The sequence below is a fragment of the Eleutherodactylus coqui genome, chromosome 7 (genome assembly GCF_035609145.1).
Source record: "Eleutherodactylus coqui strain aEleCoq1 chromosome 7, aEleCoq1.hap1, whole genome shotgun sequence".
Taxonomy (NCBI): domain Eukaryota; kingdom Metazoa; phylum Chordata; class Amphibia; order Anura; family Eleutherodactylidae; genus Eleutherodactylus; species Eleutherodactylus coqui.
The window spans coordinates 213,928,333-213,946,608 of NC_089843.1; the positions used below are offsets into that span (position 1 = coordinate 213,928,333).

Genomic DNA, 18,276 nt, shown 5'->3' on the forward strand with positions numbered 1-18,276 from the left:
TCATCAGTTCTATACACATAAAATATTGCAGTAGTCATCCTTATTTTTTCAAATGGATTGCTAAGCAACATATATTAACCCTTTAGCCCCTATCAAAGTCTAAGAGCTATGGTCTGTGCATACATTTTAGTATCGCAGTTTAAGAGAGATATAGGCCTGAAATTAGATGGTGTAGTGGGATCTTGACCCATTTCGGAATTGCTACGATTTTGGCCTCTAACATCTCTGGAGGAAAAGAACATTGTTCAATACATTGATTAAAGGCCATTGACATGTGTGGGGCTAGAGGGGTGGCAAAGAGCTTATAATAGTCTTTAGAGAATCCATCTGGTCCTGGGGCTTTTTGGGGTTTTAAAGATTTGATAGTATCTACAACCTCCCTAGGTGATATTGCGATGTTTAAACAGTCGAGATGGTTCTTTGAGAGAAAACGTAACTTTACTTCTTTTAGAAAATTTTCTATTAATTGAGGTGATAGTTGGGGCGTATTTTTGTCGTCCTTTAAATTGTATAGCTTATTGTAGTATTGGCGGAAGGCTTCTGTAATTTGAGAAGGGTGGTAGAGTTTTCATTTCTGGTTATGTAGAGGTGTAATGTAAGGGATCAAGGTTTTTTGTATTCTTTTATTTTTACAAGTTTAGCCATCAATTGTGATGGTTTGTTGTTTGATAGATAGAAATTTGATCACGAAGATCTCATTTCCCTGTCGTAATTGTCTACTAGTCGAGTTCTATGCTTTTGTCTTGAATTAAAGAGCTGATTATGCAGTGTTTCAGAAGGGAAGGCGCACAGTTGGTTTTCAATGTTAGATATTTGTGTTAGAAGTATATTGAGCTGTTTAGTTTTTTCTTTTTTATGATAGGCGCTGATTTTAATAAGAACCCCTCTCATGAAAGCTTTATTAACGTTCCATATAGTGAGTGGCGACACTTCAGGGGTAGCGTTGTTTTTGAAATATTCCTTTAGATCAGACACTGGGCGTATATAGATTGACAAGTGTGAAAGGTTTAGAGTTTAGCGAGCCCGTTAGTATGAGATATCTGCCTCCAGGGTCTGAAATTTTTGTATTAATTTCAGCTTGTATGGAGTCTCTGAATGCTATCAGAATCCCATCTCGTTTTTTGGAGAGGATGCTAAGAAAATCTTTGGAGGTTTTTTATGTGAAATTGTTGGGAAAGCGGAGGCTACGAGATGGGTCTCCTGTGCACATACAATATCTGCATCCGCAGAGAGAGCTTCCCTCCATAGAGAGGATCTTTTAAAGGGTGAGTTGAGCCCATTAACATTTAAGGATAATATTTTAATTGACATCATTTATAATATCTCGAGTAATTAGAAAAGAGAAACGTGGGGATGTTAAAACCCAAGCAGACCAAAATTTTAAAAGTAACACAAAAGACACTTCTATTGCATAAAAGGTTAGACGTTAACTTCTTACTATTTGTATAATTTTTTTTCAAAATCCTAAGATTCGTATCAAGAATGCGAATAAGTAGCAAGTACCTATAGCTTAAGACCTGAAAGTAAGGTAAGTAAGTGTTAGGTTATCCCTGGCTGTAATGCCTGATGAATGTAGGGGAGACAGAAAGAGTTTGCCTGGGAGAGAGCCATCCGGAACCACCTCGCAGAGTAGTGAACGAGATCCTCTCTTTATAAGGCGTTCACTTATGGGTCAGTTCTTGATCTTGTTTGTACGATTCCTCGGAGAAAGTTGTTGACGTTGAGGTAGAGCTAAATTTATGCCCATGATTTTAGTAGCTGTTCGGCTTCTTCTGGTTTAAAAATTACATGGGTTGAATCATCCTTTCTGATCAGGATTTTTGGCGGAAAACCCCATCTATATGAAATTTTGACTTGTCTCAGGGCTGTAGTAACAATGGAGACTTTTTTTCCTTTCCCACATAGTAGTTTTAGATAGATCTGTGAAGAGACGAATATTCTCATATGGAACAGGCAGTTGGATAAGTTTTCGCGCGGCCGACATTAAGGCTTCCTTCGTTTGGAAAAAATTAATTCTTGCGATAATGTCTTTTGGGATAGAGTCGGAAATGAATCTAGGCTTAGGCAGCCTGTGAGCTCTGCCAATAGTCAAGTCCTGAGTAGTGGCTTCCGGAAGTAGAGGGGCCATTAGGCGTTTTACATATTCAGGGATTTCAGATGTTATACTAGATTCAGGTACCCTACGTATTTTAATGTTCCTCTTGTTTCTATCCCCAATATCCGCAATTTTTGCTTTAAGTTGGTCTACTTCCTCTACTAATTCGTATTGCACATCAATTAAGGCATAATGAGATTGTGAAAATTTGCTGATTTTATTTTCAGTGTGGGAAACCCTTGCACCGAAGTCTTCTAGTGTCGCTTTCAAGGATGTATTTAGGAATTAAAATTAGATTGTAGGGAGTCACTTAAAGCAAACACCATGTCCTTTATGAAGGATTCTGAAGCTGATTGTGATGATGAGGGTAAAGAGGATATATATTTTTTCAGAGAGAAGGTTTGAATTTCAGGAAAATCTGTGTCCTCTATTCTTGGACGTTGTTTAATCGGGCTTATTGAGGGAGATAGATCCTGTGCTGTATGTGGAGAAGAAGCCGGCGCCATTTTATAGGTAGGCTGGGTGGGTGCGTTATGTCTTTTTTCTCCTGATTTAATTGGGAGAACTGCAGGCTCACTCACCTATCTTGAATAGATCGCTCCGGTGAGGACCCGTCCGCTGCTTATAGGGACGCTGAGCCTTCTCCTCTGCTCTCTGACCTGAGGCGAAGAAGACTGGGATCCTGCTGCAGGAGCGCGCCGGACCGCCAGCGCCGTGAAGAAGGCATCCAGCCGCTTCTGTTGCGTGCATGAGGCTCTGCGTCGGGACATCCCCGAAGGCTAAGATGTCTAAGCGAGTGAAGTTACCAGAGAGGAGACCTCAGAGTTAGCATTGGAGTCGCTTCTAGGTAGGATCCTAAGCAGAGCTAGGAGATTACGCTGCCATCTTAGAGCTTGTCCAGGCCCCGCCCCCCGCCCCCTAGACTTTTTCTATTTTTGACCTAAAGAATGGTTGTGGCAAATTTCACGTTGCGCGGTACAGATATGTTATTTGTTACTTTAAATACGGATCACTTACTTTGGTGCTTAGAATTGAATAATGAAGTGGTGTCTGCTTTACATTTCAAGTGTAGGATCTAAAGAATGGTCATGCCAAATTTTAAATTTGTAAGACACCTGGAAGTTAGAGAAATAGATTAGGAAAATAGCATGGAGGGACACTTACTTTTGCACTTAGTATTGAATCACAGGCCAACAAACTTTTCAGAATTTTCTGTTGCATGAGATTTTTTAACTGTTTCTAGGTGCATTTTCAATGCTGATTTCAAATCTGTCATCAGTTTTTGTGTGGATCCTATAGTTTTCTTGCAATTTGATATTTTTTATTTTAGTCGGAAAATATATGCTTTCCCACTTTTTTTTTTTTTTTTCATCTTTCTGGTTCCACTGACTACGTGCTACATTGTGACTTGCTTACAGTCAAGTAGAGGAGATTAAATAGAGTGAAGGCCGAACCTCAGAAGGGAATAAGAACATGTCAATCTCAATTTGTAATATGGCTTCATCAAGTAGAGACAGATGTGTGAATAAACCTGATGCCTTCTGCTACATATGTGGATGCTACACACTTCCTCATCAGAGACGGAATATAACATCTTTTTTGAGACTTGCTTACAAAACTTACTTCAAAATTCCTCTTAGTGACCAGGACAAGAAATGGGCTCCACATATTGTGTGAAGAAATGCTGCGTGACTGGGCGTAAGGGTCTACCTTTTGGGGTTCCCATGGTTTGGCGAGAACCCAAGGACCACGTTACTGACTGCTATTTTTGTCTTGTCAGCAAAAGTGGTGTAAGGAAGAAAAATCGTCATGCAATCACGTACCCGACTATACTTTTGGCAATACGACCTGTAAAACATGGTGAAAATCTCCCGCTTCCACTTTTCAAAGGCTTTGCAAATGAAGGAGGTGAAGATAGTGAGGATGATGAGGACCATGATATGGAGGATGAAATGGTTCTAGAAAGAGAGGAATCCCCATCTGACACGGTACAGTCTTCATGTCCTCAAAAACTTAATAAACAAGAACTAAGTGACTTAGTGCATAATTGGGCCTCTCCAAGCAATCTTCAGAGCTGTTAGCCTCCAGGAGAAACATTTCCTACATCACTTAGCAACAGTTTCTTAGTTCCGAAAGAGAGAGCAAGGTTTTATTTTCTTTTCAGAGGAAAAGGATTTTGTTTTTTCTCCCGATATTCCAGGCCTTCTCCATGAATTAAGGATAAACCTGTACAGTGCAACAGAATGGGGTTTGTTTCTTGATAGCTCCAAGCATAGCTTAAAGTGTGTTCTCTTGCACAATGGTAAAATCTACGGTTCAGTCCCAGTTGGACACTCTGTGAATTTGCAAGAAGAGTACAATGATGTCAGGAGAGTAATTGATCTACTGAAATATCATGAGCACAACTGGATCATTTATGTGGATCTGAAAATGGTTAACTTTTTTCTTGGGCAACAAAAAGGTTTTACCAAGTATCCGTGCTACATATGTATGTGGGATAGCAGAGTTCCAGAAAAACACTGGGTACAAACGACGTGGCCGTACTGTGAAACTTTAGAAGTAGGAAAAGCAAACATTGTGAACGAACCTATCGTCAGTCAAGACAGAATAATCTCCCCCCCCCCCCCAGTCCACATCAAGCTTGGCCTGATGAAGCAGCTTGTGAGAGCATTGGATACATATGGCGATTGTCTCCAGTATATTGTTTCTGCACTTCCAGCTTTAGCTTTTCAAAAAATTAAAGCAGGAGTGTTCAACGGTCCTCAAATTCGTGTTCTTTTACGTGATGAGAAATTTATCGAGAAGATGAATAGAAAGGAATAGGCAGCATGGATGTCTTTTATAGAAGTTACAGAAAAAATGTTCTTGGTAACAAAAAGCTGAGAATTATGAGGAACTTGTTGAAGAAATGTTAGTGGCCTTTCGTGAACTTGGATGCAACATGAGTGTTAAGCTGCATTTCCTTAACAGTCATCTTGATCAGTTCCCAGAAAACCTTGGGGATGTTAGTGATGAGCAGGAAGAACGCTTCCATCAGGACTTGCGTATAATGGAGGAAAAATATCAAGGACGATGGGATAAGAACATGATGGCAGACTACTGCCGGTCCATAAAACGTGATTGCCCTGAGAAAGTACATAAAAGCAAAAGCTATAAACATAAATTTCTGCCAGACTAGAACTAGCGCCGACTGTAAAGGACCTGTTAGAAAGTTGTTGTTCATTAACCTACACGTTTTGTAAATAATAAATATATTTGCATCATATCAACTAAGGTTTTTATTTCCCTATGTACCAGGTACTTAATTGTGTCGAAAATGCCTTAAAGTGAAATATTTAAATGCTAAATTGCAAAAAAAACTAGAGCTTACAGTAAAAAAACTAACTCCAGATTTGAAATCAGCATACTTAAATGATACTAAAACAAGTGTTCATATAAATACAACAAAAAAATTGCTGGCCAGTGAACCAAGTTGTGACCCTTTTACTTTTACTATTTGGGATCTAAAGAATAGTTATGGCAAATTTCAAATTTGTGCGGTACAGATGTGTGTGATTAGTTACATTACATAGAGGCTCACTTACTTTTGCACTTAGAATTGAATAATCAAGTTGCAACCTCTTTATTTTTCCTATTTAGGATCTAAAGAATGGTGGTGCCAAATTTTATGTTTGGTCGATAATGGAAAGTTAGAAAATTAGATTAGGTACATAACATAGGAGATCACTTACTTTTGTGCTAGAATTGAATAATCAAGTCGTGACTAGAGATGAGCGAGCGTACTCGTCTGAGCTTGATGCTCGTTCGAGTATTAGGGTGTTCGAGATGCTTGTTACTCGTGACGAGTACCACGCGATGTTCGAGTTACTTTCACTTTCATCTCTGAGACATTAGCGCGCTTTTCTGGCGAATAGAAAGACATGGAAGGCATTACAACTTCCCCCTGCGATGTTCCAGCCCTATACCACCCCTCTGCAGTGAGTGGCTGGCAAGATCAGGTGTCACCCGAGTATTTAAATCTGCCCCTCCCGCGGCTCGCCACAGATGCATTCTGACAGAGATCAGGGAAAGTGCTGCTGGTGCCGGAGCTGCTATAGGGAGAGCGTTAGGAGTTATTTTATGCTTCAAGAACCCCAACGGTCCTTCTTAGGGCCACATCTGACCATGTGCAGTACTGTGGAGGCTGCTTTTAGCAGTGTTGCCCAATTTTTTTTTTTTGTATATCGGGCGTGCAGACCATTGCGTCCTCAGTCTGCAGTCATTGTACAGAGTATAGGGGCAGTACTGGTGAGGCAGGGACAGTGGAAAAGGGGAAAGAGATATACTGTCTATATAGGCAGTGGGCTTTTTCAAAAAACTGGGGAAAAATACTATCTTTGGGCTGCCTGTGACCGTCTTCAGTGTACTGCGTGTCTGCTGGGGGTAGTAGTCCTAATTAATACGCAGCAAAGCGTTACAGCAGGCTTGCGCAAAATTGTTTCCTGGCTCTGCTGTGCCCGTTACATCACCGCCGTCATAGCGCCAGAGGGAAACAGTATACATAATATACGCTGCATACGGTATCTGTCTGGTGTTTCAGCTCACCATTTAAACAAATTGAAGCAAAATACTTAAGGCCTACCACTGCCCTTTGGCCACTTGACTGCTTCTGTGCTGTGAATTCCACTAGCTCAGTCCTACGCACCTACGTCTCACTACAGGTGTGCACAAAATTGTTTCCTGGCTCTGCTGTGCCCGTAACATCACCACCGTCATATAGCCAGAGGGAAACAGTATACATAATATACACTGCATACAGTATCTGTCTGCTGTTTCAGCTCACCATTTAAACAAATTGAAGCAAAATACTTAAGGGCTACCACTGCCCTTTGGCCACTTGACTGCTTCTGCGCTGTGAATTCCACTAGCTCAGTCCTATGCACCTACGTCTCACTACAGGCGTGCACAAAATTGTTTCCTTGCTCTGCTGTGCGTTCCGTAAGCGAAGTCAGCCTCCAACCACAGGCCAATAAGCGGCACATTTAATTACAGCGTTCTGTTTCTGCTCTACTCGTAATACACCATGCTGAGGGGTAGGGGTAGGCCTAGAGGACGTGGACGCGGGCGAGGACGCGGAGGCCCAAGTCAGGGTGTGGGCACAGGCCGAGCTCCTGATCCAGGTGTATCGCAGCCGACTGCTGTGGGATTAGGAGAGACGCAAGTTTCAGGGGTCCCCAGATTCATCTCACAATTAATGGGTCCACGTGGTAGACCTTTATTAGAAAATGAGCAGTGTGAGCAGGTCCTGTCGTGGATGGCAGAAAGTGCATCCAGCAATCTATCGACCACCCAGTCTTCTACGCTGTCCACAGCTGCAACTCTGAATCCACTGGCTGCTGCTCCTCCTTCCTCCCAGCCTCCTCACTCCATGAAAATGACACATTCTGAGGAGAAGGCAGACTCCCAGGAACTGTTCTCGGGCCCCTGCCCAGATTGGGCAGCAATGGTTCCTCTCCCACCAGAGGAGTTTATCGTGACCGATGCCCAACCTTTGGAAAGTTCCCGGGGTCCGGGGGATGAGGCTGGGAACTTCCGGCAACTGTCTCAAGAGCTCTCAGTGGGTTAGGAGGACGATAACGATGAGACACAGTTGTCTATCAGTGAGGTAGTAGTAAGGGCAGTAAGTCCGAGGGAGGAGCGCACAGAGGATTCGGAGGAAGAGCAGCTGGACGATGAGGTGACTGACCCCACCTGGTTTGCTAAGCCTACTGAGGACAGGTCTTCAGAGGGTGAGGCAAGTGCAGCAGCAGGGCAGGTTGGAAGAGGCAGTGCGGTGGCCAGGGGTAGAGGCAGGGCCAGACCGAATAATCTACCAACTGTTTCCCAAAGCGCCCCCTCGCGCCATTCCACCCTGCAGAGGCTGAGGTGCTCAAAGGTCTGGCAGTTTTTCACTGAGAGTGCAGACGACCGACGAACTGTGGTGTGCAACCTTTGTCGCGCCAAGATCAGCCGGGGAGCCACCACCACCAGCCTCACCACCACCAGCATGCGCAGACATATGATGGCCAAGCACCCCACAAGGTGGGACGAAGGCCGTTCACCGCCTCCGGTTTGCACCACTGCCTCTCCTCCTGTGCCCCAACCTGCCACTGAGATCCAACCCCCCTCTTAGGACACAGGCACGACCGTCTCCCGGCCTGCACCCACACCCTCACCTCTGCTGTCCTCGGCCCCATCCAGCAATGTCTCTCAGCGCAGCGTCCAGCCGTTGATAGCGCAACTGTTTGAGCGCAAGCGCAAGTACGCCGCCACGCACCCGCACGCTCAAGCGTTAAATGTGCACATAGCCAAATTGATCCGCCTGGAGATGCTGCCGTATAGGCTTGTGTAAATGGAGGCTTTCAAAAACATTGTGGCAGCAGCGGCCCCGCACTACTCGGTTCCCAGTCGCCACTACTTTTCCCGATGTGCCGTCCCAGCCCTGCACGACCACGTCTCCCACAACATTGTACGCGCCCTCACCAACGCGGTTACTGCCAAGGTCCACTTAACAATGGACACGTGGACAAGCACAGGCGGGCAGGGCCACTATATCTCCCTGACGGCACCTTGGGTGAATTTAGTGGAGGCTGGGTCCGAGTCAGAGCCTGGGTCCGCTCACGTCCTACCCACCCCCAGAATTGCGGGCCCCAGCTCGGTGGTGGTATCTACGGCGGTGTATGCTTCCTCCACTAAACCACCCTCCTCCTCCTCCTACGCAACCTCTGTCTCGCAATCAAGATGTGTCAGCAGCAGCACGTCACCAGCAGTCAGTGTCGCGCGGCACGGCAGCACAGCGGTGGGCAAGCATTAGCAGGCCGTGCTGAAACTACTCGGCTTAGGAGAGAAGAGGCACATGGCCCACGAACTGCTGCAGGGTCTGACAGAGCAGACCGACTGCTGGCTTTCGCCGCTGAACCTCCAACCGGGCATGGTCGTGTGTGACAACAGCCGTAACCTGGTGGCGGCTTTGCAGCTCGGCAGCCTCACGCACGTGCCATGCCTGGCCCACATCTTTAATTTGGTGGTTCAGCGCTTTCTGAAAAGCTACACACGCTTGTCAGACCTGCTTGGAAAGGTGCGCCGGCACAGCGCACATTTCCGCAAGTCCAAGACAGACGCTGCCACCCTGCGAACCCTGCAACATCGGTTTAATCTGCCAGTGCACCGACTGCTGTGCAACGTGCCCACACGGTGGAACTCTACGCTCCACATGTTGGCCAGGCTCTATGAGCAGCGTAGAGCTATAGTGGAATACCAACTCCAACATGGGTGGCATAGTGGGAGTCAGCCTCCTCAATTCTTTACAGAAGTGTGGGCCTGGTTGGCAGACATCTGCCAGGTCCTTGGAAACTTTGAGGAGTCTACCCAGATGGTGAGCGACGATGCTGCAATCATTAGCATCACCATTCCTCTGCTATGCCTCTTGAGAAGTTCCCTGCAAAGCATAAAGGCAGACGCTTTGCGCTTGGAAACGGAGGCGGGGGAAGACAGTATGTTGCTGGATAGTCAGAGCACCCTCATGTCTATATCTCAGCGCATTGAGGAGGAGGAGGAGGGGGAGGAGCATGAGGAGGAGGGGGAAGAGACAGCTTGGCCCACTGCTGAGGGTACCCATGCTGCTTGCCTGTCATCCTTTCAGCGTGTATGGCCTGAGGAGGAGGAGGATCCTGAAAGTGATCTTCCTAGTGAGGACAGCCATGTGTTGCGTACAGGTACCCTGGCACACATGGTGGACTTCATGTTAGGATGCCTTTCTCGTGACCCTCGCGTTACATTCATTCTGGCCACTACGGATTACTGGGTGTACACACTGCTCGACCCACGGTATAAGGAGAACCTTTCCACTCTCATACCCGAAGAGGAAAGGGGTTTGAGAGTGATGCTATACCACAGGACCCTGGCGGACATACTGATGGTAAAATTCCCATCCGACAGCGCTAGTGGCAGAAGGCGCAGTTCCGAGGGCCAGGTAGCAGGGGAGGTGCGGAGATCAGGCAGCATGTACAGCGCAGGCAGGGGAACACTCTCCAAGGCCTTTGCCAGCTTTATGGCTCCCCAGCAGACTGTGTCACCGCTCCCCAGTCAAGGCTGAGTCGGCGGGAGCACTGTAAAAGGATGGTGAGGGAGTACGTAGCCGATCGCACGACCGTCCTCCGTGACGCCTCTGCTCCCTACAACTACTGGGTGTCGAAGCTGGACACGTGGCCTGAACTTGCGCTGTATGCCCTGGAGGTGCTTGCTTGTCCTGCGGCTAGCGTCTTGTCAGAGAGGGTGTTTAGTGCGGCTGGGGGAATCATCACGGATAAGCGTACCCGCCTGTCAACTGACAGTGCCGACAGGCTTACACTCATCAAGATGAACAAAGCCTGGATTTCCCCAGACTTCTCTTCTCCACCAGCGGACAGCAGCGTTACCTAAACAATACGTATGCTGTACCCGCGGATGGAAGTATCCTTCTCTATCACCATAAAAAACGAGGACCTTTTAGCTTCATCAATCTGTGTATTATATTCATCCTACTCCTCCTGCTCCTCCTCCTGAAACCTCACGTAATCACGCCGAACGGGCAATGTTTCTTAGGCCCACAAGGCTCAGTCATATGACTTTTGTAAACAATGTTTATACGTTTCAATTCTCATTAAAGCGTTGAAACTTGCACTTGAACCAATTTTTATTTTAACTGGGCTGCCTCTGGGCCTAGTTACAAATTAAGCCACATTAACCAAAGTGGGTTTCACCTGCCCTCTTGGTTGGGCATGGGCCATTTTTCTGAGGTACATTAGTACTGTTGGTACACCAATTTTTTTGGGCCCTCGCCTACAGTGTAATCCTAGTAATTTTTATGGGCTTCACCTGCACTCATGCTACAGCAAGGTGTGTGGGGTTTGCCCACACTTTTGCTACATAAATGTAACTGGGGCCTTGTCTATACTGCAACTACTGAAATGTGAAGGAGACTGTTATCTCCCTAAACTGCTGCAACGGGAATGTTACTGTGGCCTGTCTTGACTGCTACTACTACTGAAATGGAACTAATACTGTGCTCCCCCTATAGTGCTGCTTCGGAATTGTTACTGGGGCCTGTCTTGACTGCTACTACTACTGAAGTGGAACTAATACTGTGCTCCCCCTATACTGCTGCTTCGGAATTGTTACTGGGGCCTGTCTTGACTGCTACTACTACTGAAATGGAACTAATACTGTGCTCCCCCTATACTGCTGCTTTGGAATTGTTACTGGGGCCTGTCTTGACTGCTTCTACTACTGAAATGGAACTAATACTGTGCTCCCCCTATACTGCTGCTTCGGAATTGTTACTGGGGCCTGTCTTGAGTGCTACTATTACTGAAATGGAACTAAGACTGTGCTCCCCCTATACTGCTGCTTCGGAATTGTTACTGGGGCCTGTCTGGACTGCTACTACTACTGAAATGGAACTAATACTGTGCTCCCCCTATAATGCTGCTAGTGATATGTTACTGGGGCCTGTGCCTAATGCTACCGCTGAAATGTTACTAATTCTGAGCTCTGCCTATACCGCTGCTAATGCTATGTCACTGGGGTGTGGAAACGGAGGCTTCCCAAAGACATGATGGTGGCGAGGCCATTTCCCACCAACGCGGTTACTGTTAAAGTGCATATAACCACGGACACGTGGAGAGGACACGTAGTGCCTCAAAAACATCCCCCTCCTCCTCCAACAGTGAAAACATTCTTGCCAAATACCTTTGCATTGGTCCGTCTGGTGGCAGTCCAAGAATTTCACCTTTACCGACACAACAAGAGAGCCCACCCACCATCCCCCCGCCACGTCCCAATTAATCCTGGTCACATTCCAAAAACCAACTAAATAAAACCACGCTACTAGGTCCGCAGTCGCCACCACATTCCCACCAACGCGGTTACTGTTAAGGTACATATTACCACTCTGACTGGGGCATGCACTGTAGGCCGAAGCACATCTGCATTGTATGTGACGTTAGCTCTGCTGAGCAGGGCACTGCAATGGGATACGTTTATGTGCCGCCGATGGGTTCCAGGGAGCCACCCATGCTGTGGGTCCACAGGGACTTCACATTAGGGATTTGTACCTGCCAGTGTCTATGTATTAAAAACCCCGGTCAGACTGGGGCATGCAGTGTGGGCCGAAGACCACCTGCATTTAATCGGACGTTAACTCAGCTGCGATGGGCAATGCAAGAGGATATATTTATATACCGCCGGTGGCTTCCTGGGACCCACCCATGCTGTCGGTCCACACGGAGTTGTAACTCCATGTGTCTACTTATAAAGAACCCCAGTCTGACTGGGGCATGCAGTGTGGGCCGAAGCCCACCTGCATTAAACCTGACGTTACCTCAGCTGTGCTGGGCACTGCAATGGGATCTATTTATGTACCGCCGGTGGCTTCCTGGGACCCACCCATGCTGTCGATCCACACGGAGTTGTAACTGCATGTGTCCACTTATAAAGAACCCCAGTCTGACTGGGGCATGCAGTGTGGGCCGAAGCCCACCTGCATTTAATCTGACGTTAGCTCTGCTGTCCAGGGCACTGCAATGGGATACATTTATGTACAGCCGGTGGGTTCCAGGGAGCCACCCATGCTGTGGGTGCACACGGAATTCCCATTGCGGAGTTGTACCTGCCTGTGACTATTTATAAAAAAACGCGGTCTGACTGGGGCATGCAGACCCCTTGACAGAATGAATAGTGTGTGGCACATAGGTTCCCCATTGCTATGCCCACGTGTGCAGCTCCTGATGGAGGTGACACAGGATTGGATTTCTCACTGCTTCTGTACAGCATTGTGGGCTATCGCCCCGCACCTTTTAAAGAGGGTCGCTGCCTGGCCCTGCCAACCCTCTGCAGTGTGTGCCTACGGTTCCTCCTCATGGCAGACGCACTTATAGACATGAGGGTGGTGTGGCTATGAGGCCAGCGTGTGGCATGAGGGCAGCTGAAGGCTGCGCAGGGACACTTTGGTATGCGATGTGGACACTGGGTCGTGCGGGGGGGGGGGGGGGTTGGGCAGCATGTAACCCAGGAGAAGTGGCAGCGGAGTGTCATGCAGGCAGTGATTGTGCTTTGTTGGAGGTAGTGTGGTGCTTAGCTTAGGTATGCATTGCTAATGAGGGTTTTATCAGAAGTAAAAATTGTTGGGAGGGGGGGGGGCACTCTTGCCGCTATTGTGGCTTAATAGTCGGACCTGGGAACCTGAAATGCAGCCCAACATGTAGCCCCTCACCTGCCCTATCCGTTTCTGTGTCATTTCCAGCACTTTCTTGGGTTTTGCAGATTTTCACAAATGAAAACCTTAGTGAGCATCGGCGATATACAAAAATCCTCGGGTCGCCCATTGACTTCAATGGGGTTCATTACTCGAAATGAACCCTCGAGCATCACGAAAAGTTCGTCTCGAGTAACGAGCACCCGAGCATTTTGGTGCTCGCTCATCTCTAGTCGTGACCCCTTTACTTTATGTACAACCTAAAAATGGTCGTGACAAATTTCAAGCTTGTATGACACCGGAAAGTTAGAGAATTAGTGGAGAGTCAGTAAGTGAGTCAGTCAATCAGGCTGTCAATCAGCAGCTGGTATAAGTTATACATCTCCCTGTATATAGTGATATCGTCCATGTTGGTATAACCTGGGTATCTCCTGTATATTATTTCACACTTTATATACAGATATTCGGATAAGGGTGGTAAAAAGCCATGAGATAACCAATCCACATGCGATCCACATTTAGTGGAGAGCTGCAATAGTAAGAAATAAACCCCCCATCAAGAAATGGCGGGGGTCATGCAATCAGAAAAATCCTACTGCGCTCATACAAAAATGGATGGGAATATACTCACTCTTGAGAGGCGAGAAAATCAACCCATCGGTCCCAGTGTAGATATCTCCCCCCTCTAAATCCAGGAGAGCTTTGTATGAATGTGGTGCAGAGTCCAATGTCCTATTTCAGGTCCGTAGATATCTACAATCACTCTATGTAGCAGAAATTGTACTTTTCTGCTACATGGAGTGATTGTGGATATCTACAGACCTGACATAGGACATTGGACTCTGCACCACATTCATACAAAGCTCTCCTGGATTTAGAGGGAGGAGATATTTACCCTGGGACTGCTGGGTTGATTTTCTCCCCTCTTCCGAGTGAGTATATTCCCATGCATAGAGTTTTTTTGATGGGTTTCAAAAATGCAACAAACACCATGAAAACAGCATAGGGGCTATAAACTAATTTTCACATAGTTCAGGAAATAAGTTATGTTTGGAAAGCTTATGCCAAGCGGTCTAGCATGTATGTAAGTTAATTTTGCAGCTGTATGCAGCACGGTTTAGCTATGTGTACGGGTACAGGAGACGGGAGGGCCTAACCTGCACTTTTGCACTCCGGCCCTTGAGCCTTTAGCTACACCCCTGGTATGCATCATGAACATGTTGGCGCCCCTGAGCTCAATCAGCTTGTCACTGCTGATCAGCTGCCTGTTTCCACTCAAGGATGGCAGCGAACAGTTCTGAGAGTGTTAATGAGGGTCACATCCTCACCAAAAGAGTCAACACCCCAAAACTGTTAAACTCCTACTCAGTGGTAGTTTTAGCTCTATTAGATTGATTAATATGACAGATAGATAAACATAAACATCATTTAATATATTATGAAATATTCCTACAGATGCTGAGAACTGTATAAAATGCCAAAGTGATGAATGGCCAAATGAGAAGAGAGACCGATGCTTGCCCAAAGTCCTGGAATTCATCTCCTACCAGAATGACACAATGGCTTCTGTATTTTCTGGTGTCTCAGTCTTTGGATGTCTTGTGACAGGCTTCATATTTAGAATATTTATTTCCCACCGGGACACTCCTATTGTTAAAGCTAATAACCGGAACCTGAGTTATCTCCTTCTGTTCTCCATCATCCTCAGCTTCCTCTCCATCTTCTTGTTTCTTGGTTGTCCCACTGATGTAACTTGTAGATTCCGGGAAACAAGTTTTGGAATTTTTTTCTCAGTAGCAGTCTCTTCACTTCTTGCCAAGACTGTTATGGTCTGTGTAGCTTTTAAGTCTACAAAGCCTGGAAGCCCCTGGAGAAAATGGCTGAATGTGAAGCTTCCCTATACCATAGTGCTGTTGTGTTCATCTATTCAAGTTGTCATCTGTGTTATCTGGTTGTCTATTTCTCCTCCATTCCAGGACTTTGACACTCAGTCTTATCCTGAAAAGATCATCATTCAGTGTAATGAAGGCTCAGATATTTGCTTCTACTCCATGTTGGGTTATATGGGGCTCCTGGCAGCGGTGAGCTTTGTTCTGGCTTTCATGGTGAGGACATTACCGGACAGTTTTAATGAAGCCAAGTACATCACCTTCAGCATGCTGCTGTTCTGCAGTGTCTGGATCTCCATGATCCCAGCTTATCTGAGCACCAGAGGGAAATACATGGTAGTAGTGGAGATATTTGCAGTAATGGCGTCCAGCATTGGACTTTTAGGTTGTGTGTTTTTCCCAAAATGTTTTATTATTATGTTTAAAAATGAAAAGAATAGAAAAACTGATCTGCTGGGGAAAAGGAAGTAATCTTGAAAAAATATGACCCCCTGATAATAAAGAGTAATACAGCTTGAACATATCTTGTCAAACCGCCTACTTCTGGTAAAGTGACAGGTGACCCACTGACTTATCATATCTCCTCAACCCACCTCCTTCTTGTAGAAGTGTAAGTAGCCATACCCTTCAGTACAGTTCATCAACCTACCCCATCCCTGGAATAGTGAAGGTCCCAGCCTATGACTTACCAACATTCTCCTGACACGCTGAAGCCCACCCTATTCTCTCCACCATCTTCAATTGTTATTATCGTAGCCACCATATAAAAAATTCACATAGCACACTGTTACAAAGTTTAATTGAACAATCAGGGCTCCCACACACTTGCTGTTTTTTAACGCGATTGTCAATGGGACTTTCTAATGTTAAAAACGCAATGCAACGCAACTTGCATTTTTGGTGTGTGTTTTTAACATTAGAAAGTCCCATTGACAATCGCGTTTAAAAAAAACGGAGTTAAAAAAATGCAAGTGTGTGGGACCCCTCACAAGTATACAACAGGCTCATAAAAGTGTGTGAAACTTCCCACAATAAGACATTTTCTTTAGAGCAATACAGCAGCTAGAATTTATAGGCAAACATCATATAATATTCACATAGATAGATAGATTTTTTAATTATTTTTTTAATTCTTTTTTTGTCCCGACTGTGGCATTTAGTTGTATTAAAGGAGATGTCTCGAGGAAGCAGTTAAATTTTTTTTTTGCCCAGTCCCCCCCATTAAGTACACATTACTAAGCCCCCCTGTAAATGACATTTCTAGCTGGTTTGTACTTACCGTTCCAGCGTTTCAGCAACTTATAAAAGTTTCCTCAAGATGGCCGCCGGCTCTTTCCCCGTCGCTCGCTGCAGCCCGACGTGCGCGCTCCCGAGACGCCGCCAGCTGTGTCACCATGGCAACCGGACGCATCGCAGCCGCCGACCAGACGCCCCGCAGCCGCCGACCAGACACCCACCGCCAGGCAGCAGGTAAGGCGCTAGCCCCCGGCTCCCCAGCGCTAGACCCTCAGCCCAGGTGAAGGCCCCGGAGCCCAGCGCTAGGTTCCGGAGCCCAGCGCTAGTTCCCCCGGCCTAGCGGCAGCCCCCCCCCGGCCTAGCGACAGCCCCCCCATCGCAGCGACAGCCCCCCCCGGCCTAGCGCTAGTTCCCCCATCACAGCGGCAGCCCCCCCCCGACGCAGCGACAGCCCCCCCCGGCGCAGCCACAGCCCCCCCTGGCGCAGCCACAGCCCCCCCCGGCGCAGCCACAGCCCCCCCCCCGGCGCAGCCCGGCGCAGCGGCAGCCCCCCCCCCCCACAAATCACTTACCTGGGAGGCTTCTCCGGGCTTCTCCGCTGGGCAGCTCCAGTTTCTGCACCTTCCTCTAACAGAGGAAGGTACAGAATGGCCGCTGCAGCGCGCTCCCGAGCAGTGACAGCTCGTCTGCGCATGCGCAGAAGAGCTGTAGCGGGGAGCACACTGAAGCGGCTCGTGCTGAATGGAGAAGACCGGACTGCGCAAGCACGTCTAAAAAAGCAAGCTGCCAGCGAATTTAGACGGAACCATGGAGACGAGGACGCTAGCAACGGAGCAGGTAAGTGGAATAACTTCTGTATGGCTCATATTTAATGCACAATGTACATTACAAAGTGCATTAATATGGCCATACGGAAGTGTATAACCCCACTTGGTTTCGCGAGACCACCCCTTTAAGTATCGAGTGCAGCACGATAGATCTAGGAATAACAGTGCCCTTGTAAATAAATTTGTGTTTATCATTCGATGTTGTAATGTTTCTGCTCTGCAACAGTGTGTTTAGTAAAAATGCAGCATCTTTTTTGTAACAGTGTGGGAAGTAATTACACTGTAAAATATTACTAATTTCATCATCATAACATCTGTTACCCATATCACTGGATGCTGTCCCCTTTTCATCCATTATAGCTCAATGCTAATTAAGCCTGATATTGTAGAGAGGACTGTGTGTGATGCCATCCAGAATAACAATGAAGCATGCAAGTTTGTGCGACCAGAATGTGGGCGACTCCATGGTTTGCAAATGAGCTTAAATTCTACACTCAAGGTCCCGGGATTTCAATTATAGGCGGTACCTCTCGATAGTGCTGTTGGCAGTTGCTGATAGTAACTATCATTTTCTGCTTGTGAATATTCAGGCCTATGGAAGCGTTGTGTATGCTCTCATTTTCAGGGCTTCCAAAATCTATCAGCAACTTTGTGCCGGCCAGCTGTACTTGCCAGATCCATGGGTTCTTCCTAGCTTGTTATGTCCATTTGTCATTGTGGCGGATGAGGGATTTGGTCTAAGGTTTCATGAGATTATTCCACAATGCCCTTCAGCACTGACAACATGTGTGCAGTAATTGGAGCCTGCGTGGTTTTGCATAATTATTGCCAGGACATTGATGCACGTTGGAATTCAGAAGAGGCTTTAACTCCAACTCTCCCTGCGGATGTTGGGGATGACCCCACGCTGCATGGCAGACTAGCAGCATCTGTCCTCTGAGTCAGGGACATCATCAAGGACTACTTTCTGAGTCCTCA

The 18,276-nt window shown here is 46.7% G+C and overlaps 1 protein-coding gene across 1 annotated transcript in view; it reads left to right on the forward strand.

Moving 5' to 3' along the window:
- The window catches only part of LOC136573592 (vomeronasal type-2 receptor 26-like), a 46,043-nt gene extending 30,337 nt beyond the window's left edge, over window positions 1-15,706 (forward strand). Inside the window, exon 5 of the mRNA XM_066574864.1 lies at window positions 14,802-15,706. Within this exon, the coding sequence (XP_066430961.1) occupies window positions 14,802-15,706 (905 nt within the window). The remainder of the gene's footprint in view (window positions 1-14,801) is intronic.
- The last annotated feature ends 2,570 nt before the right edge of the window (window positions 15,707-18,276 follow it).